Raw genomic sequence first — 20,959 nt, forward strand, 5'->3', positions numbered from 1 at the left:
GAAAATTATTGTAGTTTATCAGTGTGTGACTCCCTCTGGTGGATGTTGTGGAGTATTGTGTTGTCTTTGCTCCAAAGGTTTTTGTACAGAGTTTTGGTGTTTCCTGTCACTGTGGGCCTCAGAGCACAGTAGTACAGAGCAGAGTCAGACACTGCAGCAGAGGAGATGTGAAGATCCACACGATACTTTTCTTCAGACAGTTTCGTAGAGAACCTTGTGTCCAATGTCAGAGATTCTGCTTTTTTTGTAATGTTCATCCCTGAGATGAATATGATGAACTCTGGTGGTTTTCCTGGATATTGTCGATACCAGAAGAAATAATCATTGATATCAGCTTGTTTGGAGTATTTGTAGGACAGAGTAACAGAGCTGCCTTCTAAACTGTTCTTTTCTGTCTCGACTGGAGTGAGTTCTTCACAGCTGACACCTAAAGGAAGAGATAACTGTTATTTCATGTTGTAAAATACATAATGAATAATTCACGTTCAGATGGTATTGGGATTAAACGTCTGCATAAACTTGTTCATGCTTCATAATCTAACTTACCTGTTAGAATGGAAAGAAACATCAGAGAAAACACACAATGCTGCAGTGACATCATGTTGAATAAAGGTAATGTTGATGGTTTGTGTATTGATCTCTGTTGAATATAGAAGTTCCTCTCTCTTCTATAGTTCAGTAACAGCTCAGCTCCTCCCTGAGTCTCTCTGTCTCCTCGTAGCTCTGGATTTTCACTTCTCTTAGTTACTCTACTAAGGTAAAGTGATTCTAGACTAAATCAGGAAAACATATTTGAGTTTAACAGTGTGTGACTCCCTCTGGTGGATGTTGTGGAGTATTGTGTTGTCTTTACTCCAAAGGTTTTTGTACAGAGTTTTGGTGTTTCCTGTCACTGTGGGCCTCACAGCACAGTAGTACACAGCAGAGTCAGACACCTTAGCTGAGGAGATCTGCAGATGTATTTTGGTTTTATCCTCACTCACTGAAGCAGACAGTCCAGAGTTTGTTTCATTTTGTGTTCCAAAGTGAAAGATGATGAACTCTGGTGGTTTTCTTGGATAGTGTCGATACCAGAAGAAATAATCACCACCAGTTGCTTGTTTGGAGTATCTGTAGGACAGAGTAACAGAGCTGCCGTCTAAAGTGTTCTCTTCTGTCTCGACTGGAGTGAGTTCTTCACAGCTGACACCTGAAGGAAGAGAAAACTTTATTTCATGTTGTAAAAGACATAATGAATGATTCACATTCAGATGATATTGGGATTAAACTTCTGCATAAACTTGTTCATGCTTCATACTCTAACATACCTGATAGAATGGAAAGAAACATCAGAGGAAACACACAATCCTACAGTGACATCATGTTGAATAAAGGTAATGTTGATGGTTTGTGTATTGATCTCTGTTGAATATAGAAGTTCCTCTCTCTTCTATAGTTCAGTAACAGCTCAGCTCCTCCCTGAGTCTCTCCGTCTCCTCGTAGCTCTGGATTTTCACTTCTCTGTTACTCTTCTAGGTAAAGGCAAAGAATTTCTATAAATTAATTTTTCTTTTAAACCTTTATTAATCCAGGTAAACTGTTTGAGAACAACTTCTCATTTACAAACATGACCTGGCCAAGAGGCTACTGAAATAAATGGTAACATACTCCACAACTATACATATACATGTCATACACATAACACACTATGGAGCTATACCCCTCAAAATCCACTTTTGTCAGGATATAATTTTTTGTCTAGTAATTTGAACGTTGCATTCGAAAGGGGAGGCAAAGAACATACCAGCCCAGTTCTCATTCCAAACTCGTAAAATAAGGACGTTTGGACAGTGGCTGTCAGCGTCTGATGCAACGAAAAAGGCACCTTTCAGCGTGTTTGTGTAACGCACTGGGAAGAGCTGCAGTTAGATGAGATTTAACGAGTAGTATGTAAGGGAGAATTACTGCAGATGGGTCAAACACAGGACTTTCACCCAGGAGACCCGGGTTCGTGTCCCGCTTGTCACGCCTGCTAGAGTCGCTTTTTTCTTTCCTCCCGCGTGTCACAGAACCGTACGCCCACCCACGACCCTTTCCTAAACCCAACCGTCCCGTTCTTCCCGCGTGTCACGGAACCGTACTTTTTTGTTCTAAAAAGCCTTTTTAAAATGTCAATGACGTCATACACATATACGGCCAAAGATACTGCTTTACGGCAAGCTCTGAGTCGCTTTCTTTTTTCTCTCGAGGCATCAACAACACAGCTGATAGGTTAGACTCTCTCTGTTAATACAACACAGCTGATAGGTTAGTCTCTCCCTGTTAATACAACACAGCTGATAGGTTAGACTCTCTCTGTTAATACAACACAGCTGATAGGTTAGTCTCTCCCTGTTAATACAACACAGCTGATAGGTTAGTCTCTCCCTGTTAATACAACACAGCTGATAGGTTAGACTCTCTCTGTTAATACAACACAGCTGATAGGTTAGTCTCTCTGTTAATACAACACAGCTGATAGGTTAGTCTCTCCCTGTTAATACAACACAGCTGATAGGTTAGACTCTCTCTGTTAATACAACACAGCTGATAGGTTAGACTCCCTGTTACTACAACACAGCTGATAGGTTAGTCTCTCCCTGTTAATACAACACAGCTGATAGGTTAGACTCTCTCTGTTAATACAACACAGCTGATAGGTTAGACTCTCCCTGTTAATACAACACAGCTGATAGGTTAGACTCTCTCTGTTAATACAACACAGCTGATAGGTTAGACTCTCCTGTTAATACAACACAGCTGATAGGTTAGTCTCTCTCTGTTAATACAACACAGCTGATAGGTTAGACTCCCTGTTAATACAACACAGCTGATAGGTTAGACTCCCTGTTACTACAACACAGCTGATAGGTTAGACTCTCTCTGTTAATACAACACAGCTGATAGGTTAGACTCCCTGTTACTACAACACAGCTGATAGGTTAGTCTCTCCCTGTTAATACAACACAGCTGATAGGTTAGACTCTCTCTGTTAATACAACACAGCTGATAGGTTAGTCTCTCTCTGTTAATACAACACAGCTGATAGGTTAGACTCTCTCTGTTAATACAACACAGCTGATAGGTTAGACTCTCTCTGTTAATACAACACAGCTGATAGGTTAGACTCCCTGTTACTACAACACAGCTGATAGGTTAGTCTCTCCCTGTTAATACAACACAGCTGATAGGTTAGACTCTCCCTGTTAATACAACACAGCTGATAGGTTAGACTCCCTGTTAATACAACACAGCTGATAGGTTAGTCTCTCCCTGTTAATACAACACAGCTGATAGGTTAGACTCTCTCTGTTAATACAACACAGCTGATAGGTTAGACTCTCCCTGTTAATACAACACAGCTGATATGCACCTCTGGTTAAGGGACTCTAAAACTTTACATCACATTTAGCATATTTACATTATTGTCATGAGTCTCAAGGATTGTATTGGAGAAGACAACAGGATGCTGTTAAAGGAATACGCCACCGTTTGTTGAAATTGGGTTATTCACCGTCTCCTCTATATTTATATAGGTGGGGAAACCCATTTTTGTCTCAGTGCATGCATTGTCTTAGTCCGGCGGTGAATCACCTATTCTTCAATGTGCATTGCTATTTTTACTTGTTATGAATACGCAGGCCACAAGAAGTAATTAAGTTTTGTTTTTATTGTTGTTGGGTTACTTTTACTCACGACATGCTACATGGTCACAAAGGATTCCATTCATTACACTAAGCTAAGCTAGCCACGGCACCGCCGGACTAAGACAATGCATGCACTGAGACAAAAATGCATTTGCCCACCTATATAAATATAGAGGAGACGGTGAACAACCCAATTTCAACAAACGGTGGCGTATTCCTTTAAGTAACACTTATCAACAATGACAAACACAAACTGTAGAGAAAAATAACTTTCTTGTCAAGTTCTTCTGTCTAAACAAGAGTTAAGATTCACAAAAACAATGAACTGGATTACATCTTTTTTTCATGAAGTTGTAAGCACAAATAATCAGTGTAAACAATGGATGATGGCAATTATTCAGTGATTTATGTTCTCAGTGTCCACTTGATGGCACTGTTGTTCAATTAAAGGAGGAGCTGAAGTGTGTATATGTTCAGTGAGGAGCTGTCAGGTTTTTGTACAGAGACTGTGGGTTTGCTGTCACTGTGGGCTTCACAGCACAGTAGTACAGAGCAGAGTCTGTCACTGCAGCAGAGGAGATCTGGAGAACCATTTTGGTTTCATCCTTACTTATGGAAACAGACAGTCCAGAGGTTGTATTTTGCATTATTTCTCCTGATTCCAGATGAGAGATGAGGAACTCTGGTGGCTTTCCTGAATATTGTCGATACCAGAAGAAATAATCAGCAGAACCTTTAGAGTATCTGCAGGACAGAGTAACAGAGCTGCCTTCTAAACTGTTCTCTTCTTTCTCAACTGGAGTGAGTTCTTCACAGCTGACACCTAAAGGAAGACATAACTGTTACTTCATGTTGCAAAAGACTCAAATGATTAATTTGCAGATGTTATTACAATACAACTTTTTCAAGCTGCATAATCTAATTTACCTGTTAGAGTGGAAAGAAACATCATAGAAAACACACAATGCTGCAGTGACAGCATGTTGAAAAAATTAATGTTGATGGTTTGTGTATTGAACTCTGTTGAATATAGAAGTTCCTCTCTCTTCTATAGTTCAGTAGCAGCTTAGCTCCTCCCTGAGTCTCTCTGTGAAGTGATTCTACATCATGACAAATATTGAAATTGATCAGTGTGTGACTCCCTCTGGTGGATGTTGTGGAGTATTGTGTTGTCTTTGCTCCAAAGGTTTTTGTACAGAGTTTTGGAGTTTCCTGTCACTGTGGGCTGCAGAGCACAGTAGTACACAGCAGAGTCAGACAGCTGAAGCTTCTGGATCTTCAGTGGAACTGACTTGTCTTTGATTGTTGCATCAACTCTCTCTTGCGCTTTAGCATTTTCAATTTTTACAGAGAAACGTTGCAGCAGCATCTTTGGGTAATCATTTTCTTTTTGTTTGTACCAGAACAAAGTGGGAGTTCGGTCAGTCTCAAATGTGCAGTCAATAGTAGCTGTCTCTCCTTCAGTAGTAATGACATCTCCTGATGGCTGGATCACTCTGTCTTCTGCTTTACACTCTGGGGAAGAAGGGAACATGCAGATGAAGAGATGAATTATTAAATATGATTGATTAAAGAAGAACAATCAGTATTTTAAATAGTTACCTAGCCAGAGAGTCAGAATCAGGATGTTAGTCAGCCAGTGTTTCATGTCTGCAGTGAGAGGGGAGGAGAGAGAGGAAGAGCATTGATACTCTGATGGATCTGGGCCTTCACATCATTGGTCCTTCCTCTTTATCATCTGTTGAGTAACTCTCAACAATTTGTGATTGTCTTGAAGTTTAACAGTGTGTGACTCCCTCTGGTGGACGTTGTGTAGTATTGTGTTGTCTTTGCTCCAAAGGTTTTTGTACAGAGTTTTGGTGTTTCCTGTCACTGTGGGCTGCAGAGCACAGTAGTACACAGCAGAGTCAGACAGCTTAGCTGAGGAGATCTGCAGGTCTATTTTGGTTTTATCCTCACTCACACTCACTGAAGAAGACAGTCCAGAGTTTGCAACATTTTGCGTTCCCACGAGAAAGATGAGAAACTCTGGTGGTTTTCCCGGATATTGTCGATACCAGTAGAAATAATTAGTACCAGGCGCTTGTTTGGAGTATGTGTAGGACAGAGTAACAGAGCTGCCTTTTAAACTGTTCTTTTCTGTCTCTACTGGACTGAGTTCTTCACAGCTGATACCTAGAGGAAGACATAACTGTTAATAGGTGTAAAAGTCTAAAAAAATTATTCACATTCAGATACTCAGAAACTTTTTCATGCTTCATAATCTAACATACCTGTGAGGATGGAAAGAAACAGCAGAGAAAACACACAATGCTGCAGTGACAGCATGTTGAATAAAGGTAATGTTGATGGTTTGTGTATTGATCTCTGTTGAATATAGAAGTTCCTCTCTCTTCTATAGTTCAGTAACAGCTCAGCTCCTCCCTGAGTCTCTCCGTCTCCTCGTACCTCCGTATTTTCACTTCTTTCAATTACTCTTCTAAGGTAAAGGGATTCTAGACTACATCATATTGATGTTCATCAGTATGTGACTCCCTCTGGTGGATGTTGTGGAGTATTGTGTTGTCTTTGCTCCAAAGGTTTTTGTACAGAGTTTTGGTGTTTCCTGTCACTGTGGGCTTCACAGCGCAGTAGTAAACAGCAGAGTCTGAAAGTTTAGCAGAGGAGATCTGTAGCATAATTTTGGTTTCATCCTCACCCACGGAAACAGACAGTCCAGAGTTTGTTAGATTTTGCATTCCCAAGTGAAAGATGATGAACTCTGGTGGTTTTCCTGGATATTGTCGATACCAGTAAAACTGATCGCTACCAGTTGCTTGTCTGGAGTATCTGTAGGACAGAGTAACAGAGCTGCCTTCTAAACTGTTCTTCTCTGTCTTGATTGGAGTGAGTTCTTCACAGCTGACACCTAAAGGAAGAGCTCACTCTGTTATTTCATGTGGTTTGAGACAATCAGATGTTATTAGGATTCAATATTTTCAAGCTGCATAGTCTAACATACCTGCGAGGAGGGAAAGGAACAGCAGAGATAACACACAATGCTGCAGTGACAGCATGTTGAATAAAGGTAATGTTGATGGTTGAAGTTCCTCTCTCTTCATAGTTCAGTAACAGCTCAGCTCCTCCCTGAGTCTCTCTGTCTCCTTGTAGCTCTGGATTTTCACTTTTCCTAGTAACACTACTAAGGTAAAGTGATTCTAGACTACATCATGACAAATATTGAACTTTATCTGTGTATGTCTCCCTCTGGTGGATGTTGTGGAGTATTGTGTTGTCTTTGCTCCAAAGGTTTTAGTACAGAGTTTTGGTGTTTCCTGTCACTGTGGGCTGCAGAGCACAGTAGTACACAGCAGAGTCAGAACTCAGAATCTCAGCTTTCAGAACTGAGAATACATCAGCAGTTTATTTGTTAAGTGGTAGTAGATGTAGAGTGTAGGTTTCCTTTTGTCTCTGAATAAATGCACAAGAAAGAAAGTTCCCGTGTCTTGCTTCTCAACATCACAACAAAACAAAAAGAGGCACGGCAGTAGGAGAGAGCAGCAGTCAGTAGGGGAGAGTAGCAGTCAGTAGGGGAGAGTAGCAGTCAGTAGGGGAGAGCAGCAGTCAGTAGGAGAGAGTAGCAGTCAGTAGGAGAGAGTAGCAGTCAGTAGGAGAGAGTAGCAGTCAGTAGGAGAGAGTAGCAGTCAGTAGGAGAGAGTAGCAGTCAGTAGGAGAGAGCAGCAGTCAGTAGGGGAGAGTAGCAGTCAGTAGGAGAGAGTAGCAGTCAGTAGGAGAGAGTAGCAGTCAGTAGGAGAGAGTAGCAGTCAGTAGGAGAGAGTAGCAGTCAGTAGGGGAGAGTAGCAGTCAGTAGGAGAGAACAGCAGTCAGTAGGAGAGAGTAGCAGTCAGTAGGAGAGAGTAGCAGTCAGTAGGAGAGAGCAGCAGTCAGTAGGAGAGAGGAGCAGTCAGTAGGTGAGAGTAGCAGTAAGTAGGAGAGAGTAGCAGTCAGTAGGAGAGAGCAGCAGTCAGTAGGAGAGAACAGCAGTCAGTAGGAGAGAGTAGCAGTCAGTAGGGGAGAGCAGCAGTCAGTAGGAGAGAGCAGCAGTCAGTAGGAGAGAGTAGCAGTCAGTTGAAAAAACTCTGACACAGAGAGAGGATACGAGAGGACGGGGAAGCCCGTCTATAAACTAGGGATGCACTGAATCCAGATTTTTGGGGTTCGGCCGAATACCGAACCCACTGGTTCAGATTCTGCCAAACCCCAAACCGAACTCTACTCTTCTCCCATCCTCTGCTCCCATCTTTTATCTTTAATTTTATTTTTAATATTTTATTTTTAATTTAATACATACTGTATACTGTGTACATATACTTATACTTTACTTATATTGTTTATATTCTATTTAGAAAATGTGTGACATGCACCAACAACACCAAAACAAATTCCTTATATGTGTTAAAAACGTACTTGGCAATAAAGCTTTTCTGATTCTGATCCTCAGTCTATTAACACAGTAAACACATTAATGATGTAAACACCGTCCACAGCCTCTAAAATAGTTAAATGTAACAACTTAATGTTGAATTTGCAAGCTCTTTACACATCGTTGGAAAGCACATCGCTATCGCCAACTGAGTGACAATTTGTTTGGCAAATTTTCCCTAACAAGTTTATGATGAAGGCATGTTGGTGGGGTGAAATTAGAAAGCTAGCGTTAGCTAAAGAGCAGCAGTCGCTCCACTCCGCTCCGCTCCCACTGTAGTGAGACTCATTTGCCGAGAGAACAGCTGACAGCCCGGGAGAGGCCCTGTCTAGTTAACACACGTTTTTAGCTGTGACTGTCCTTTGTTACCTGAAGTTGCTGCGTTTTGGCTGCTGTCTGTAGATTCCTTCATGCACAACTCATATGCAAATGTCTTAACAGTGGCGATGTTGTGTATTGTTTAGGGCCCTTTCCCCCACGAGACCAATCGGCATTGCAAATTGAACATGTTACTGGACTTGAATGGCCTTCCTTTGACTGAAAGTACTGCACAAGTTCCATTTTCACTTTCTCACAGCCTGCTGCATTGAACACTCCACCTAATGAACCATCATTACGTCGACCAGCGTGGTGTACGAAGTGCAAGCGTAACTCTACAAAAAGAGAATAGATATATAGAAGTAACAAGAGCGTTCAGTCCAAGATGGTGGAGCTGCAGCTCGGTCATGGGTGTGTTTGTTGCAATGGAACGTTCTATTGAGTTCCGCCTCTTGTTACTTCTATACTCTTTGACAAGAGCAGAAACTCAACACAACGTTCGCCTCTTTTTTCTCGAATTTCGCCTCGTTACTTCTTGTTGGAAGCGTTTGGTTCGGTGTAAGAAATTCTAAAGTTTGACAGTACCAGAACTCCGTCAAAAAGCCCAAAGTTCGGCCGAACCCGAACTCGGTGCATCCCTACTACAAACCAATCAATTATAAGTATCTGGAGACGCAGCTCACGTATGTGATGACGAAAAGACGTAGTTTTGTCACATATAGATCTTTTAGTGCGCTTGCACAACTGCAGTGTGAAACCAAAACTTACCAGATCAAATGTACACAATGTAACAAAAACATGAAGCTTGGTCTGGCCTTGGTTCAGACTTTCAGTTGTGAAAATGCCCATATTTCTTTCTAGAAAGTCTGAAAGTAAACTGAGACTTAATATTTTTTTTACTCTTTTCAGAATGTTTCTTGAATATGAAGTGAAAGTTTAGTATGTTTCGGTCCTTTGCAGCCGTTTGAGGTCAAATTCAAAGGTGGTGGAGTTGTCGGGGAAGCTTTTGTTTTCATGAAATTCTTAATTTAGTAAAATCTTTGGCAGTCAAAATGTGATTCCACTGAGTTCTTCTGATTTCAGAGTTGTATCAGTTAATGTATCCGTGTCTATTTGGGATGCAGATCAACATGTTGAACAATGGAAGGAGCTCATTGTGGCCTAATGGCCCACAGGGTAGGAAGAGGATTTAGTAGGTCAGTCAGTGAACATTTATTTGTTTGATTGATTGAAAGTCAGCGCTCAGCTTCAAACGACAATGTTAAAAACAACAGACAAAATCAGAAATCTTGGTGTAGTCATGGACTCAGACCTAAATTTTAAAAGCCACATTAACATAATTAAAAAATCAGCCTATTATCACCTTAAAAATATATCAAGGGTTAAAGGGCTTATGTCTCGGCATGATCTGGAAAAACTTGTCCATGCTTTTATCTTCAGTAGACTTGACTACTGTAACGGTGTCTTTACAGGTCTCCCTAAAACATCAATCAGACAGCTGCAGCTGATTCAGAACGCTGCTGCTCGAGTCCTCACTAAAACCAAGAAAGTGGATCACATCACTCCAGTACTGAAGTCTCTACACTGGCTTCCAGTGCCTCAAAGAATTGATTTCAAAATACTTTTACTGGTTTATAAATCACTAAACGGTTTAGGGCCAAAATACATTTCTGATCTGCTACTACACTATGACCCACCCAGACCTCTCAGGTGGTCTGGGACAGGTCAGCTTGTTGTCCCCAGAGTCAGAACTAAACAGGGGGAAGCAGCGTTCAGTTTTTATGCTCCACATATCTGGAACAAACTCCCAGAAACCTGTAGGTCCGCTGCAACTCTCAGTTCTTTTAAATCTAAGCTAAAGACCTATCTTTTTGATGTTCCTTTTCTTTAAATAATCTATTTTATTAACTTTAATTTCTTATACTGCACTGTAACTTTTATTCTTATACTGCACTATCAATTTTATTCTTGTCTTTTAATGTTTTTAATTTGTTTATTATTGTTTTTTAATTGTTTTCTAACTGCTCTTTAATGTTTTATGTAAAGCACTTTGAATTGCCCTGTTGCTGAAATGTGCTATATAAATAAAGCTGCCTTGCCTTGCCTTGCCTTGTTGTCATGGTGTCTTGTGTTTGAACCATCATACAGTTGGTTTGTCATTGATGTGGATTTGCTGCTCATGTGAATCCTCCCACAGTGTTACATTAGCAGCTGTAACCACAGGGACTCTGATAAAACTGGAATAATCAGAATCCATCTGATATGAAGCTGTGGTTTGAATACCACTTCCCTCCTCTTTGAAGAGTAGTCAGATATCTGTGTTCAGGTTTTTGTACAGTCTCTTCTACACTTTGTATCACTGTGTTTCTAGAGCACAGTAGTAGAGACCTGTGTCTGCCAGGGTTAGTGTCTTTATGGTCAGTTCTGTTGAGTTTACTGATGTTTCAGATTCATATCGCTTATCTGGGATATATTCCCTACTAGTACGGTCTCTTGCTCCTTTCCAGAGTATAAACTGAGGGGCCAGAAGGTCTGAATGATGTCTGTACCAGTAAAGGTAGACAATGTTGTCACGAGTCTCATAGTCACATCTGATTGTGACAGAGTCTCCTTCTCTATTAGTGACTTCATCTTCTACAGGAGAGATTTTGTTTCCAGCTATTATTCCTGAAAAAGTAGAGAAAATGAAGCCATTAGACTAACATTGTTCAGAGGAGAAAGACAGTGAAAAATGTCAACTGTACATTGTTACTCTGGACAGAAACAGCTCAACTGTTCAGAGTTTTCTGCTCTGAACTGCAGTTTATATAAATCTTTAGAAAATACTAAAACCATGTTGTTCTTTGTATCTTACCAAAGAAAAGAGCAGCAAGAATAATCCACAGCCAATGTTCCATCTCTACAACAAGGTTTAAATCAACAGGAGAAACTAGCTGATGTTCAACATTCAGTCTGAGAATTGTTCTCTTCACAGCAGCACTTATTATTGACTGAATGGTTGAACACAACAGTGCAGAAGTAGTGCACCTCCTACTTGATAATGTCTCCCTCTAGTGGAGGTACAAAGTTCAGTACAACAGCGTAAAAAAAAAGTCTTCCAGCAGCTTGTCAGTGTGTCAGCTTGTGTTTTTGTACAGAGACTGTGGGTTTGCTGTCACTGTGGGCCTCACAGCACAGTAGTACAGAGCAGAGTCTGTCACTGCAGCAGAGGAGATCTGAAGAACTATTTTCGTTTCATCCTCACTTACGGAAATAGACAGTCCAGAGTTTGTTTCATTTTGCGATCCCAAATGAAAGATGATGAACTCTGGTGGTTTCTTGGATATTGAAAACACACAATGCTGCAGTGACAACAAGTTGAATGAAGGTAATGTTGATGGTTTGTGTATTGAACTCTGTTGAATATAGAAGTTCCTCTCTCTTCTATAGTTCAGTAACAGCTCAGCTCCTCCCTGAGGCTCCTAGACTACATCATGAAAAATGTGTAGTTTAACAGTGTGTGACTCCCTCTGGTGGATGTTGTGGAGTATTGTGTTGTCTTTGCTCCAAAGGTTTTTGTACAGAGTTTTGGTGTTTCCTGTCACTGTGGGCTGCAGAGCACAGTAGTACACAGCAGAGTCAGACACCTTAGCTGAGGAGATCTCCAGTTTAACACGTTTCTTTGACTTGTCAATGTGAGCTGAGTAATCAGAACCAGTTGGATGAATCAATCCTCCCTCTGTGATGTAGAGCAGGAACTCTGGTCTGGATTTCTGGTATTGTCGGTACCACTGGATGTTGGAGATAACACCCTCATATGTACAGGTCAGGTTGATGTTTCTGCCCTCTGCAACATGTTCTTCAGTACTTTCTGGCTTTATGCTGTTCATGGAACCCAGGGCTGCAAAATGAGTATTATTCACGTCAGTTATCATTAACTTACACAGATAAACCTCTAGTTATGAAATAATTGGTTAATACAGCAGGTTATATGAGACTTTGAGCACTCTTCTAACACTCACCTATAAAGGGAGAGAAAAGTAAAAACAGGTAAAGCAACATGTCTTTGGAGTTGTTAAAGCCAAACAGACAGCAGATGAGCAATGTTCTTCCACTGCAGTAGAATGAGAAACTAAACAGCCTCTCTGATGTGCAGCCCTTCTTCTCAACATCAAGCTGATTGTGCTTTTAGTTCCTCAAACATTTCTGCTCTGGAGACAGAAATAATCTCATTGGTTGAGTTAAACATCAGTGGGCGGGGCCAGAGAATAACCTTTTGCTGAAAGGTGAAAAGATAAAACAGCAGTGAAGAGAAAGAAGACCTTTGGTGGATGTTTCTGATGTTGGTGGAGTTGTTGTGTGATTGTCTTAAAGTTTAACACTGTGTGACTCCATCTAGTGGATGTTGTGGAGTATTGTGTTGTCTTTGCTTTACAGTTTTTTTGGATTTCTTAATCACGATTTTCAAAACAGGGCCCGTGTTTTCAAAACACTACACCCAATTAGCAAAACACCTTTGCACCTTTGCAAAATGAAACACTCTTGCAAAAGCTATACACTAATTTATAAAAAACATATGTTGTTACCATATGAAACACACACCTTTCATTTGACTTAATTAAGTTTTAACCATACACACACTGCTGTTGCTAACCTAAAACACTTTTAGCAATTCTACTTCTCAGTGATTAGAGTACTGTAAATGAATTACACAGAGAAATTTACAATAAGTTCACCAAACACTACACAAGACCAATGCTGCAGACTGAGGAAATATAATTTATTTCTCTCCATATACCCAAATCAGTCAACATGGAGAATCAACAACAAAACATGTCCCAGATTTCATTCTACGACAGTAGTGTACTTAACACTGTTAGCTCCACAAACAACAAACCTAAAATATTCTATCCAGTACAGGTTACAATCACAGAAAAACAGACAAAACAAAAAAAAGATCTGAAAAAGTACAGAAAATACTAGACATTATGTCTTCGCCTAGCTGGATCCGGCCAAGAGAATTTCATCAACATCACAGGACATATCCTCATTGGCAAGACAACGTGGGAAGAACCGTTTTGAATGTCGAATCCATCCTTGCACAGCTGCAGCGTAGATTTGGTCACAGGGGTCCTCCATGGCCTCAATGAGGGCTACCTGAGCCTGGGGCCTCAATGAGGGGTACCTGAGCCTGGGGCCTGAGCCTGGGGCCTCAGTGAGGGGTACCTGAGCCTGGGGCCAGAGATCGTAAACCCTTGCGTGAATATGGCCCCCTTCCTCCTTGTCGTTCTCGACCCTCAATCCTCATGTCCCAGGGAGGGGTATCAACAGTGCTGATATGGTGCATCCAATGAGCAGCTGATTACTGTAACTGGAGACAGACTTTTCTTTGACCTGTTTCCTTGTCTAAATGTCCTTATGACAGATGCCGCTGTATATCTACTAAGATTTAGCTGACTCTTAGTCCAGTCTCCCTCAGCATCAATCCGTGGTTCACAACATGGTCAACTAGTGTGCCTCTACCTCTGGCTGGGCCTCTTCCTCTTCCTCTACCTCCTTTTCCTCCTCTAACTCTCATTCTTCTTCTTCTTCTGACTCCTTCCATTTTGGTTGAAGGCAGGTGAACTTACCTGCTGCATTTTATATAGTGCTTAAACCTGATTGGTGTGTCTACAATTTAGCAGTCATGTGTTTGCATACCTGGTGGCTGTGTTTAATCAATTGGTTCATGGGTGTGTTCATTTGAAAGCCTTTGCTTTGAAATTGCAAGGAAGTGACATCATGATAAATTTCTGTGTCAAATGCATACAAGTGTTTTTAGTGTTTTGCAATCACTGTGTGTAATGTTTTGCAAAAAGTGTGAAGCTGACAATGTGCTTACAGTTGTGCAAATCTAGCCTAGTGTTTTGCTCCTTGAGTGTAAGGTTTTGCTAATTGTGGGAAAGTTTTAATTTTAGTGTGTAAGCAATTGTAAAAAACTGTAAAGGTTTTTGTACAGAGTTTTGGTGTTTCCTGTCACTGTGGACTGCACAGCACAGTAGTACACAGCAGAGTCAGACACCTTAGCTGAGGAGATGTTCATATGGATTTGTTTGTCCTCCACTTTAATCTTCAGTCCATGGAATAGATTAGTTCCTACTTCTCCTGAAGCAGAGTTGGAGATGATGAACTCTGGTGGTTTTCCTGGATATTGTCGATACCAGAAGAAATAATCACTTAATGACTGTTTGGAGTATCTGTAGGACAGAGTAACAGAGCTGCCTTCTAAACTGTTCTCTTCTTTCTCTACTGGAGTGAGTTCTTCACAACTGATACCTAAAGGAAGACATAACTCTGTTATTTAATGTTTTAAAAGACTTAATACATGATTAACATTCAGATGTTATTGGAAGAAAACGTTTTCATGCCGCATAGTCTAACATACCTGTGAGGATGGAAAGATACATCAGAGAAATCACACAATGCTGCAGTGACAGCATGTTGAATAAAGGTAATGTTGATGGTTTGTGTATTGATCTCTGTTGAATATAGAAGTTCCTCTCTCTTCTATAGTTCAGTAACAGCTCAGCTCCTCCCTGAGTCTCTCTGTCTCCTCGTAGCTCTGGATTTTCACTTCTCTCATTCACACTACTAAGGTAAAGTGATTCTAGACTACATCATGAAAAATATTGAAGTTTATCAGTGTGTGACTCCCTCTGGTGGATGTTGTGGAGTATTGTGTTGTCTTTGCTCCAAAGGTTTTTGTACAGAGTTTTGGTGTTTCCTGTCACTGTGGGCCTCAGAGCACAGTAGTACACAGCAGAGTCAGACACCTTAGCTGAGATGATCTCGAGACCAACACGTTTCCCTTTCTTGTCAATGTGAGCTGAGAAATCAGAATCAGTTGGATAAAATGATCCTGCCTCTGTGATGGAGAGCAGGAACTCTGGTCTGGATCTCTGGTATTGTCGGTACCACTGGATATTGTAGATAGCACCCTCATATGTACAGGTCAGGTTGATGTTTCTACCCTCTGCAACATGTTCTTCAGTACTTTTTGGATTTATGCTGTTCATGGAACCCAGAGCTGCAAAATGAGTATTATTCACGTCAGTTATCATTAACTTACACAGATAAACCTCTAGTTATGAAGTAACTGGTTAATACAGCAGGTTATATGAGACTTTGATCTCTGTTCTAACACTCACCTATAAAGGGAGAGAAAAGTAAAAACCGGTAAAGCAACATGTCTTTGGAGTTGTTAAAGCCAAACAGACAGCAGATGAGCAATGTTCTTCTTCGAACTTTGTTAGCAGCAGCTATGGCCAGGTTGCCGATGCAGGTGGGTGTATACAGAGTTCACAGCTTCAGTCAGTCTCCTCCCTCGCTCCTCCCCAGCTCCACCCTCTCATCTTACAATCATCACATCTGTTTTTAATGCAGCCAAGATGGCAGCACCCGTAACTGTAAAGTCAACGACTCAGAGCAGCTCTGCACAAACCAATGGGTGATGTCACACATGCTCTGTCCATTAATATTAACAGTCTATGATTTCAATGTGTTACGTTTTATGCTCTTTTCATAATGTTTCTAGAATGTAAAGTGACAGTTTAGTATCTTTTAGTTAGTAAAATCTTTGGCGGTAAAAATGTGATTCTACTGAGTTCTTCTGTGAATTATGATGTTATGGGATATAAAATACCAGTGATTTCAGTTTTATTATTATTATTATTATTATTATTATTATTATTATTATTATAGTTTCCGAGTCTATTTGGGATGCAGATCAACATTATGAGCAATGGGAGGAGCTCATTGTGGCCTAATGGCCCACATGGTATGAAGAGGATTTAGTAGGTAAGTCAGTGTCCATTTCTTTGTTGTCATGGTGTCTGTGTTTGAACCATCATACAGTTGGTTTGTCATTGATGTGGATTTGCTGCTCATGTGAATCCTCCCACATTGATACAGTAGCAGCTGTAACCACAGGGACTCTGATAAAACTGGAATAATCAGAATCCATCTGACATGAAGCTGTGGTTTGAATACCACTTCCCTCCTCTTTGAAGAGTAGTCAGATATCTGTGTTCAGGTTTTTGTACAGCCTCTTCTACACTTTGTATCACTGTGTTTCTAGAGCACAGTAGTAGAGACCTGTGTCTGCCAGGGTTAGTGTCTTTATGGTCAGTTCAGTTGTTTTCTCTGTTGTTATGGATTCATATCTTTGCTTATCTGGGATATATTCACCACTACTAGCTCCTCTTGCTCCTTTCCAGAGTATAAACTGAGGTGCCTGAAGGTCTGAATGATGTCTGTTCCAGGAAAGTAAAGGACTACGATCCGTTGTCTCATATTCACATTCAAGTGTGACAGATTCTCCTTCTCTTTCACTGACTTCATTCCCTACAGGAGAGATTTTGTCTCCAGCTATTATTCCTGAAAAAAGTAGAGAATATGAAGCCATTAGACTGAGTGGAAAAGACAGTGGAAAATGTAAACTGTATAGTGTTACTCTGGACAGAAAGCGCTCAACTGTTCAGAGATTTCAGCTCTGAACTGCAGTTTATATAAATCTTTAGAAAATACTAAAACCATGTTGTTCGTTGTATCTTACCAAAGAAAAGAGCAGCAAGAATAATCCACAGCCAATGTTCCATCTCTACAACAAGGTTTAAATCAACAGGAGAAACTAGCTGATGTTCAACATTCAGTCTGAGAATTGTTCTCTTCACAGCAGCACTTATTATTGACTGAATGGTTGAACACAGTGCAGAAGTAGTGCACCTCCTACTTGATAATGTCTCCCTCTAGTGGAGGTACAAAGTTCAGTACAACAGTGTAGAAAAAAGTCTTCCAGCAGCTTGTCAGTGTGTCAGCTTGTGTTTTTGTACAGAGACTGTGGGTTTGCTGTCACTGTGGGCCTCACAGCACAGTAGTACAGAGCAGAGTCTGTCACTGCAGCAGAGGAGATCTGAAGAACTATTTTCGTTTTATCCTCACTTACTGAAACAGACAGTCCAGAGTTTGTAGTTTGCATTATTTCTCCTGATTCCAGATGAGAGATGAGGAACTCTGGTGGCTTTCCTGAATATTGTCAATACCAGAAGAAATAATCAGCAGAACCTTTGGAGTATCTACAGGACAGAGTAACAGAGCTGCCTTCTAAACTGTTCTCTTCTTTCTGGACTGGAGTGAGTTCTTCACAGCTGATACCTAAAGGAAGAGATAACTCTGTTATTTCTTGTTGTACAATGCTCAAATGATTCACATGCAGATGTTATTGAAGTATAAATTTGTCATGCTGCATAATCTAACATACCTGTTAGAATGGAGAGAAACATAAGAGAAAACACACAAAGCTGCAGTGACAGCATGTTGAATAAAGGTAATGTTGATGGTTTGTGTATTGATCTCTGTTGAATATAGAAGTTCCTCTCTCTTCTATAGTTCAGTAACAGCTCAGCTCCTCCCTGAGTCTCTCTGTCTCCTCGTAGCTCTGGATTTTCTCTGTTCTCAGCTAAACATCTAAGGTAAATTGTTTCTATACTACATGATGAAAATTATTGAAGTTTAACAGTGTGTGACTCCCTCTTGTGGACGTTGTGGAGTATTGTGTTATCTTTGCTCTAAAGGTTTTTGTACAGAGACTGTGGGTTTTTTGTCACTGTGGGCCTCACAGCACAGTAGTACACAGCAGAGTCTGTCACTGCAGCAGAGGAGATCTTGAGAATAATTTTGGTTTTATCCTCACTCACTGAAACAGACAGTCCAGAGTTTGTTTTATCTTCCGTTCCCAAGTGAATGATGATGAACTCTGGTGGTTTTTCTGGATATTGTCGGTACCAGAAGAAATAATCATTATATTCAGCTTGTTTGGAGTATTTGTAGGACAGACTTTCAGAGCTGCCTTCTAAACTGTTCTTTTCTTTCTCAGCTGGAGTAAGTTCTTCACAGCTGACTCCTAAATGAAGAAATAACTCTGTTATTTCATGTTGTAAAAGACTTAATACATGATTCACTTTCAGATGTTATTAGAATAAAACTTTTTCATGCTTCATAATCTAACTTACCTGTTGAAATTGAAAGATACATCAGAGAAAACACACAATGCTGCAGTGACAGCATGTTGAATAAAGGTAATGTTGATGGTTTGTGTATTGATCTCTGTTGAATATAGAAGTTCCTCTCTCTTCTATAGTTCAGTAACAGCTCAGCTCCTCCCTGAGTCTCTCCATCTCCTCGTAGCTCTGTAGACTCTAGACTACATCATATTGAAGTTTAACAGTGTGTGACTCCCTCTGGTGGATGTTGTGGAGTATTGTGTTGTCTTTGCTCCTAAGGTTTTTGTACTGAGTTTTGGTGTTTCCTGTCACTGTGGGCCTCAGAGCACAGTAGTACACAGCAGAGTCAGACAGCTGAAGCTTCTGGATCTTCAGAGGAACGGATCTTAACTTGGAATTGAGTGTAGATGAAAATCTCTCCCTGAACTCGTCTGGTGTGTTCCCTTCATCCCCTTGAACGCGCATCAGAATGAATTTGGGGCTGTTGTTTCCATCCTGTTTGTACCAGAAGAGATTATTACTAGTTGTACTGCTGTTATATTGACAGCCAAGTGTTACTGCCTCTCCTTCAGTACCAGTCACATCTCCTTCTGGTTGCAGCACGTTGTCTTTTTGTGCTCTGCATTCTGTAAAACAGCAACAAACAGAATCAGTGTGCTGTTAAAGAATCATATCAATGTTGGATTGATATCAAAGAAACAGAGTTGTGTTCATACCAAGGCTCATAGCAGCCAGCAACACTGAGATGAACAGAGGCTTCATATCTGCAGTGTGGAGTAACTCTGAGCTACAGCAAGTATAAAGAAGGCTGTGATCTCTCTGTTTAGTCTTCATCAACACTAAGGTGGTGGATTAGAAGGAGGAACCTGATCACAGCCCTGGGTTATTCCCCCTACTGACTACTTTACACCTAACACATGTTGTGCCTCTCTCCTTTCCTAGTGTAAAATTTCTCTTTGTAGTTTTCAGCTGACATGGTTCCTGTTTTACATCAGGAGCAGATTTACATTGTTGTCAAAAGTATGAAAGGTGGTAATTGGAGTTAACCTGTGAATGCCTTTTAATATTTCTTTCTAGAAAGTTTGAAAGTAAACTGAGACTTAATATTTCAACATGTTACGTTTCATGCTCTTTTCAGAATGTTTCTTGAATGTAAAGTGACAGTTTAGTATCTTTTGGTCTTCTGCAGCCATTTGAGGTCAAATTCAAAGATGGTGGAGTTGTTGGGGAATCTTCTGTTTTCATGAAATTCTTAAATTATTAAAATCTTCTGTGGTAAAAATGTGATTCTACTGAGTTTTTCAGTGAATTATGATGTTATGGAATATAAACTACCAGTGATTTCAGTTGTATATATTTCAGTCTCTATTTGGGATGCAGATCAACATGTTGAACAATGGAAGGAGCTCAATGTGGCCTATCTATTTTCATTGTTTCTATTGGCAGTTGGTATGAACAGAGCCAAAAGTTTAAGTCCTTTTGGATTCCTTAGTTACATGTCTGCGACCGGCACAACATTTCCTACATTTTGACCAACCATGATGTATGAAGAGTGAAAACTGTAGTGGAGAGAGCAATTTGTTTGGAAAACTTTCAGAAAATCATACTGCAGCTCTCCCGTCTGTCCTCCCCTCTGGCTCTCAACATTACGTCCCATACACAGAAATGGGACGATACATAACCTGTAATTTGGCAGAAACTGACCTTGATATCAGAATGCCCATTCAGCCCAAAAAAGTCCAAAGTCTTGTCTTCGGTTTAAACTTTTAATTATTTTTCTAAATTAAGGTATGGCGATACAGCATCGCCCCAAAGAGGGGTTGTTTTGAGCTATGTTAAGCGATTTCCTGAAGATTTTCCATTAAAGTCTATGGGAAATTTTAACATTGTGGCCTAATGGCCCACAGGGTATGAAGAGGATTTAGTAGGTAAGTCAGTGTCCATTTATTTGTTGTCATGTTGTCTTGTGTTTAAACCATCATACAGTTGGTTTGTCATTGATGTGGATTTGCTGCTCATGTGAATCCTCCCACAGTGTTACATTAGCAGCTGTAACCACAGGGACTCTGATAAAACTGGAATAATCAGACTCCATCTGATATGAAGCTGTGGTTTGAATACCACTTCCCTCCACTTTGAAGAGTAGTCAGATATCTGTGTTCAAGTTTTTGTACAGCCTCTTCTACACTTTGTATCACTGTGTTTCTAGAGCACAGTAGTAGAGACCTGTGTCTGCCAGGGTTAGTCTCTTTATGGTCAGTTCAGTTGTTTTCTCTGTTGTTATGGATTTATATCGTTGCTTATCTGGGATATATTCACCACTACTAGCTCCTTTCAAGAGTATAAACTGAGGTGCCTGAAGGTCTGAATGATGTCTGTACCAGTAAAGGTAGACATTGTAGATATTAGTCTCATAGTCACATCTGAGTGTAACAGATTCTCCTTCTCTTTTATGGACTTCATGCGGTTTTACAGGATAGATGTTGTCTCCAGCT

At 40.5% G+C, this 20,959-nt stretch overlaps 3 gene segments (V, D, J or C); all 3 read right to left on the minus strand.

The window, feature by feature from the left end:
• Positions 1–5: 5 nt before the first annotated feature.
• LOC114566049 (T cell receptor alpha variable 3-like) lies at positions 6–618 on the minus strand. The segment is given in 2 exon segments: positions 6–427; positions 547–618. Coding segments are annotated over 2 exon segments (477 nt in total).
• Positions 619–11,906: 11,288 nt separating this feature from the next.
• Positions 11,907–15,706, minus strand: LOC114566050 (T cell receptor alpha variable 12-3-like). The segment is given in 2 exon segments: positions 11,907–12,325; positions 15,612–15,706. Coding segments are annotated over 2 exon segments (459 nt in total).
• A 3,079-nt stretch (positions 15,707–18,785) lies between these two features.
• LOC114565337 (T cell receptor alpha variable 18-like) lies at positions 18,786–19,373 on the minus strand (the record flags this gene model as incomplete). The annotated part of the segment is given in 2 exon segments: positions 18,786–19,090; positions 19,181–19,373. Coding segments are annotated over 2 exon segments (423 nt in total), but the record flags the coding sequence as incomplete, so codon positions are not given.
• Positions 19,374–20,959: the final 1,586 nt, after the last annotated feature.

The sequence above is a fragment of the Perca flavescens genome, chromosome 12 (assembly GCF_004354835.1).
Source record: "Perca flavescens isolate YP-PL-M2 chromosome 12, PFLA_1.0, whole genome shotgun sequence".
Classification (NCBI taxonomy): domain Eukaryota; kingdom Metazoa; phylum Chordata; class Actinopteri; order Perciformes; family Percidae; genus Perca; species Perca flavescens.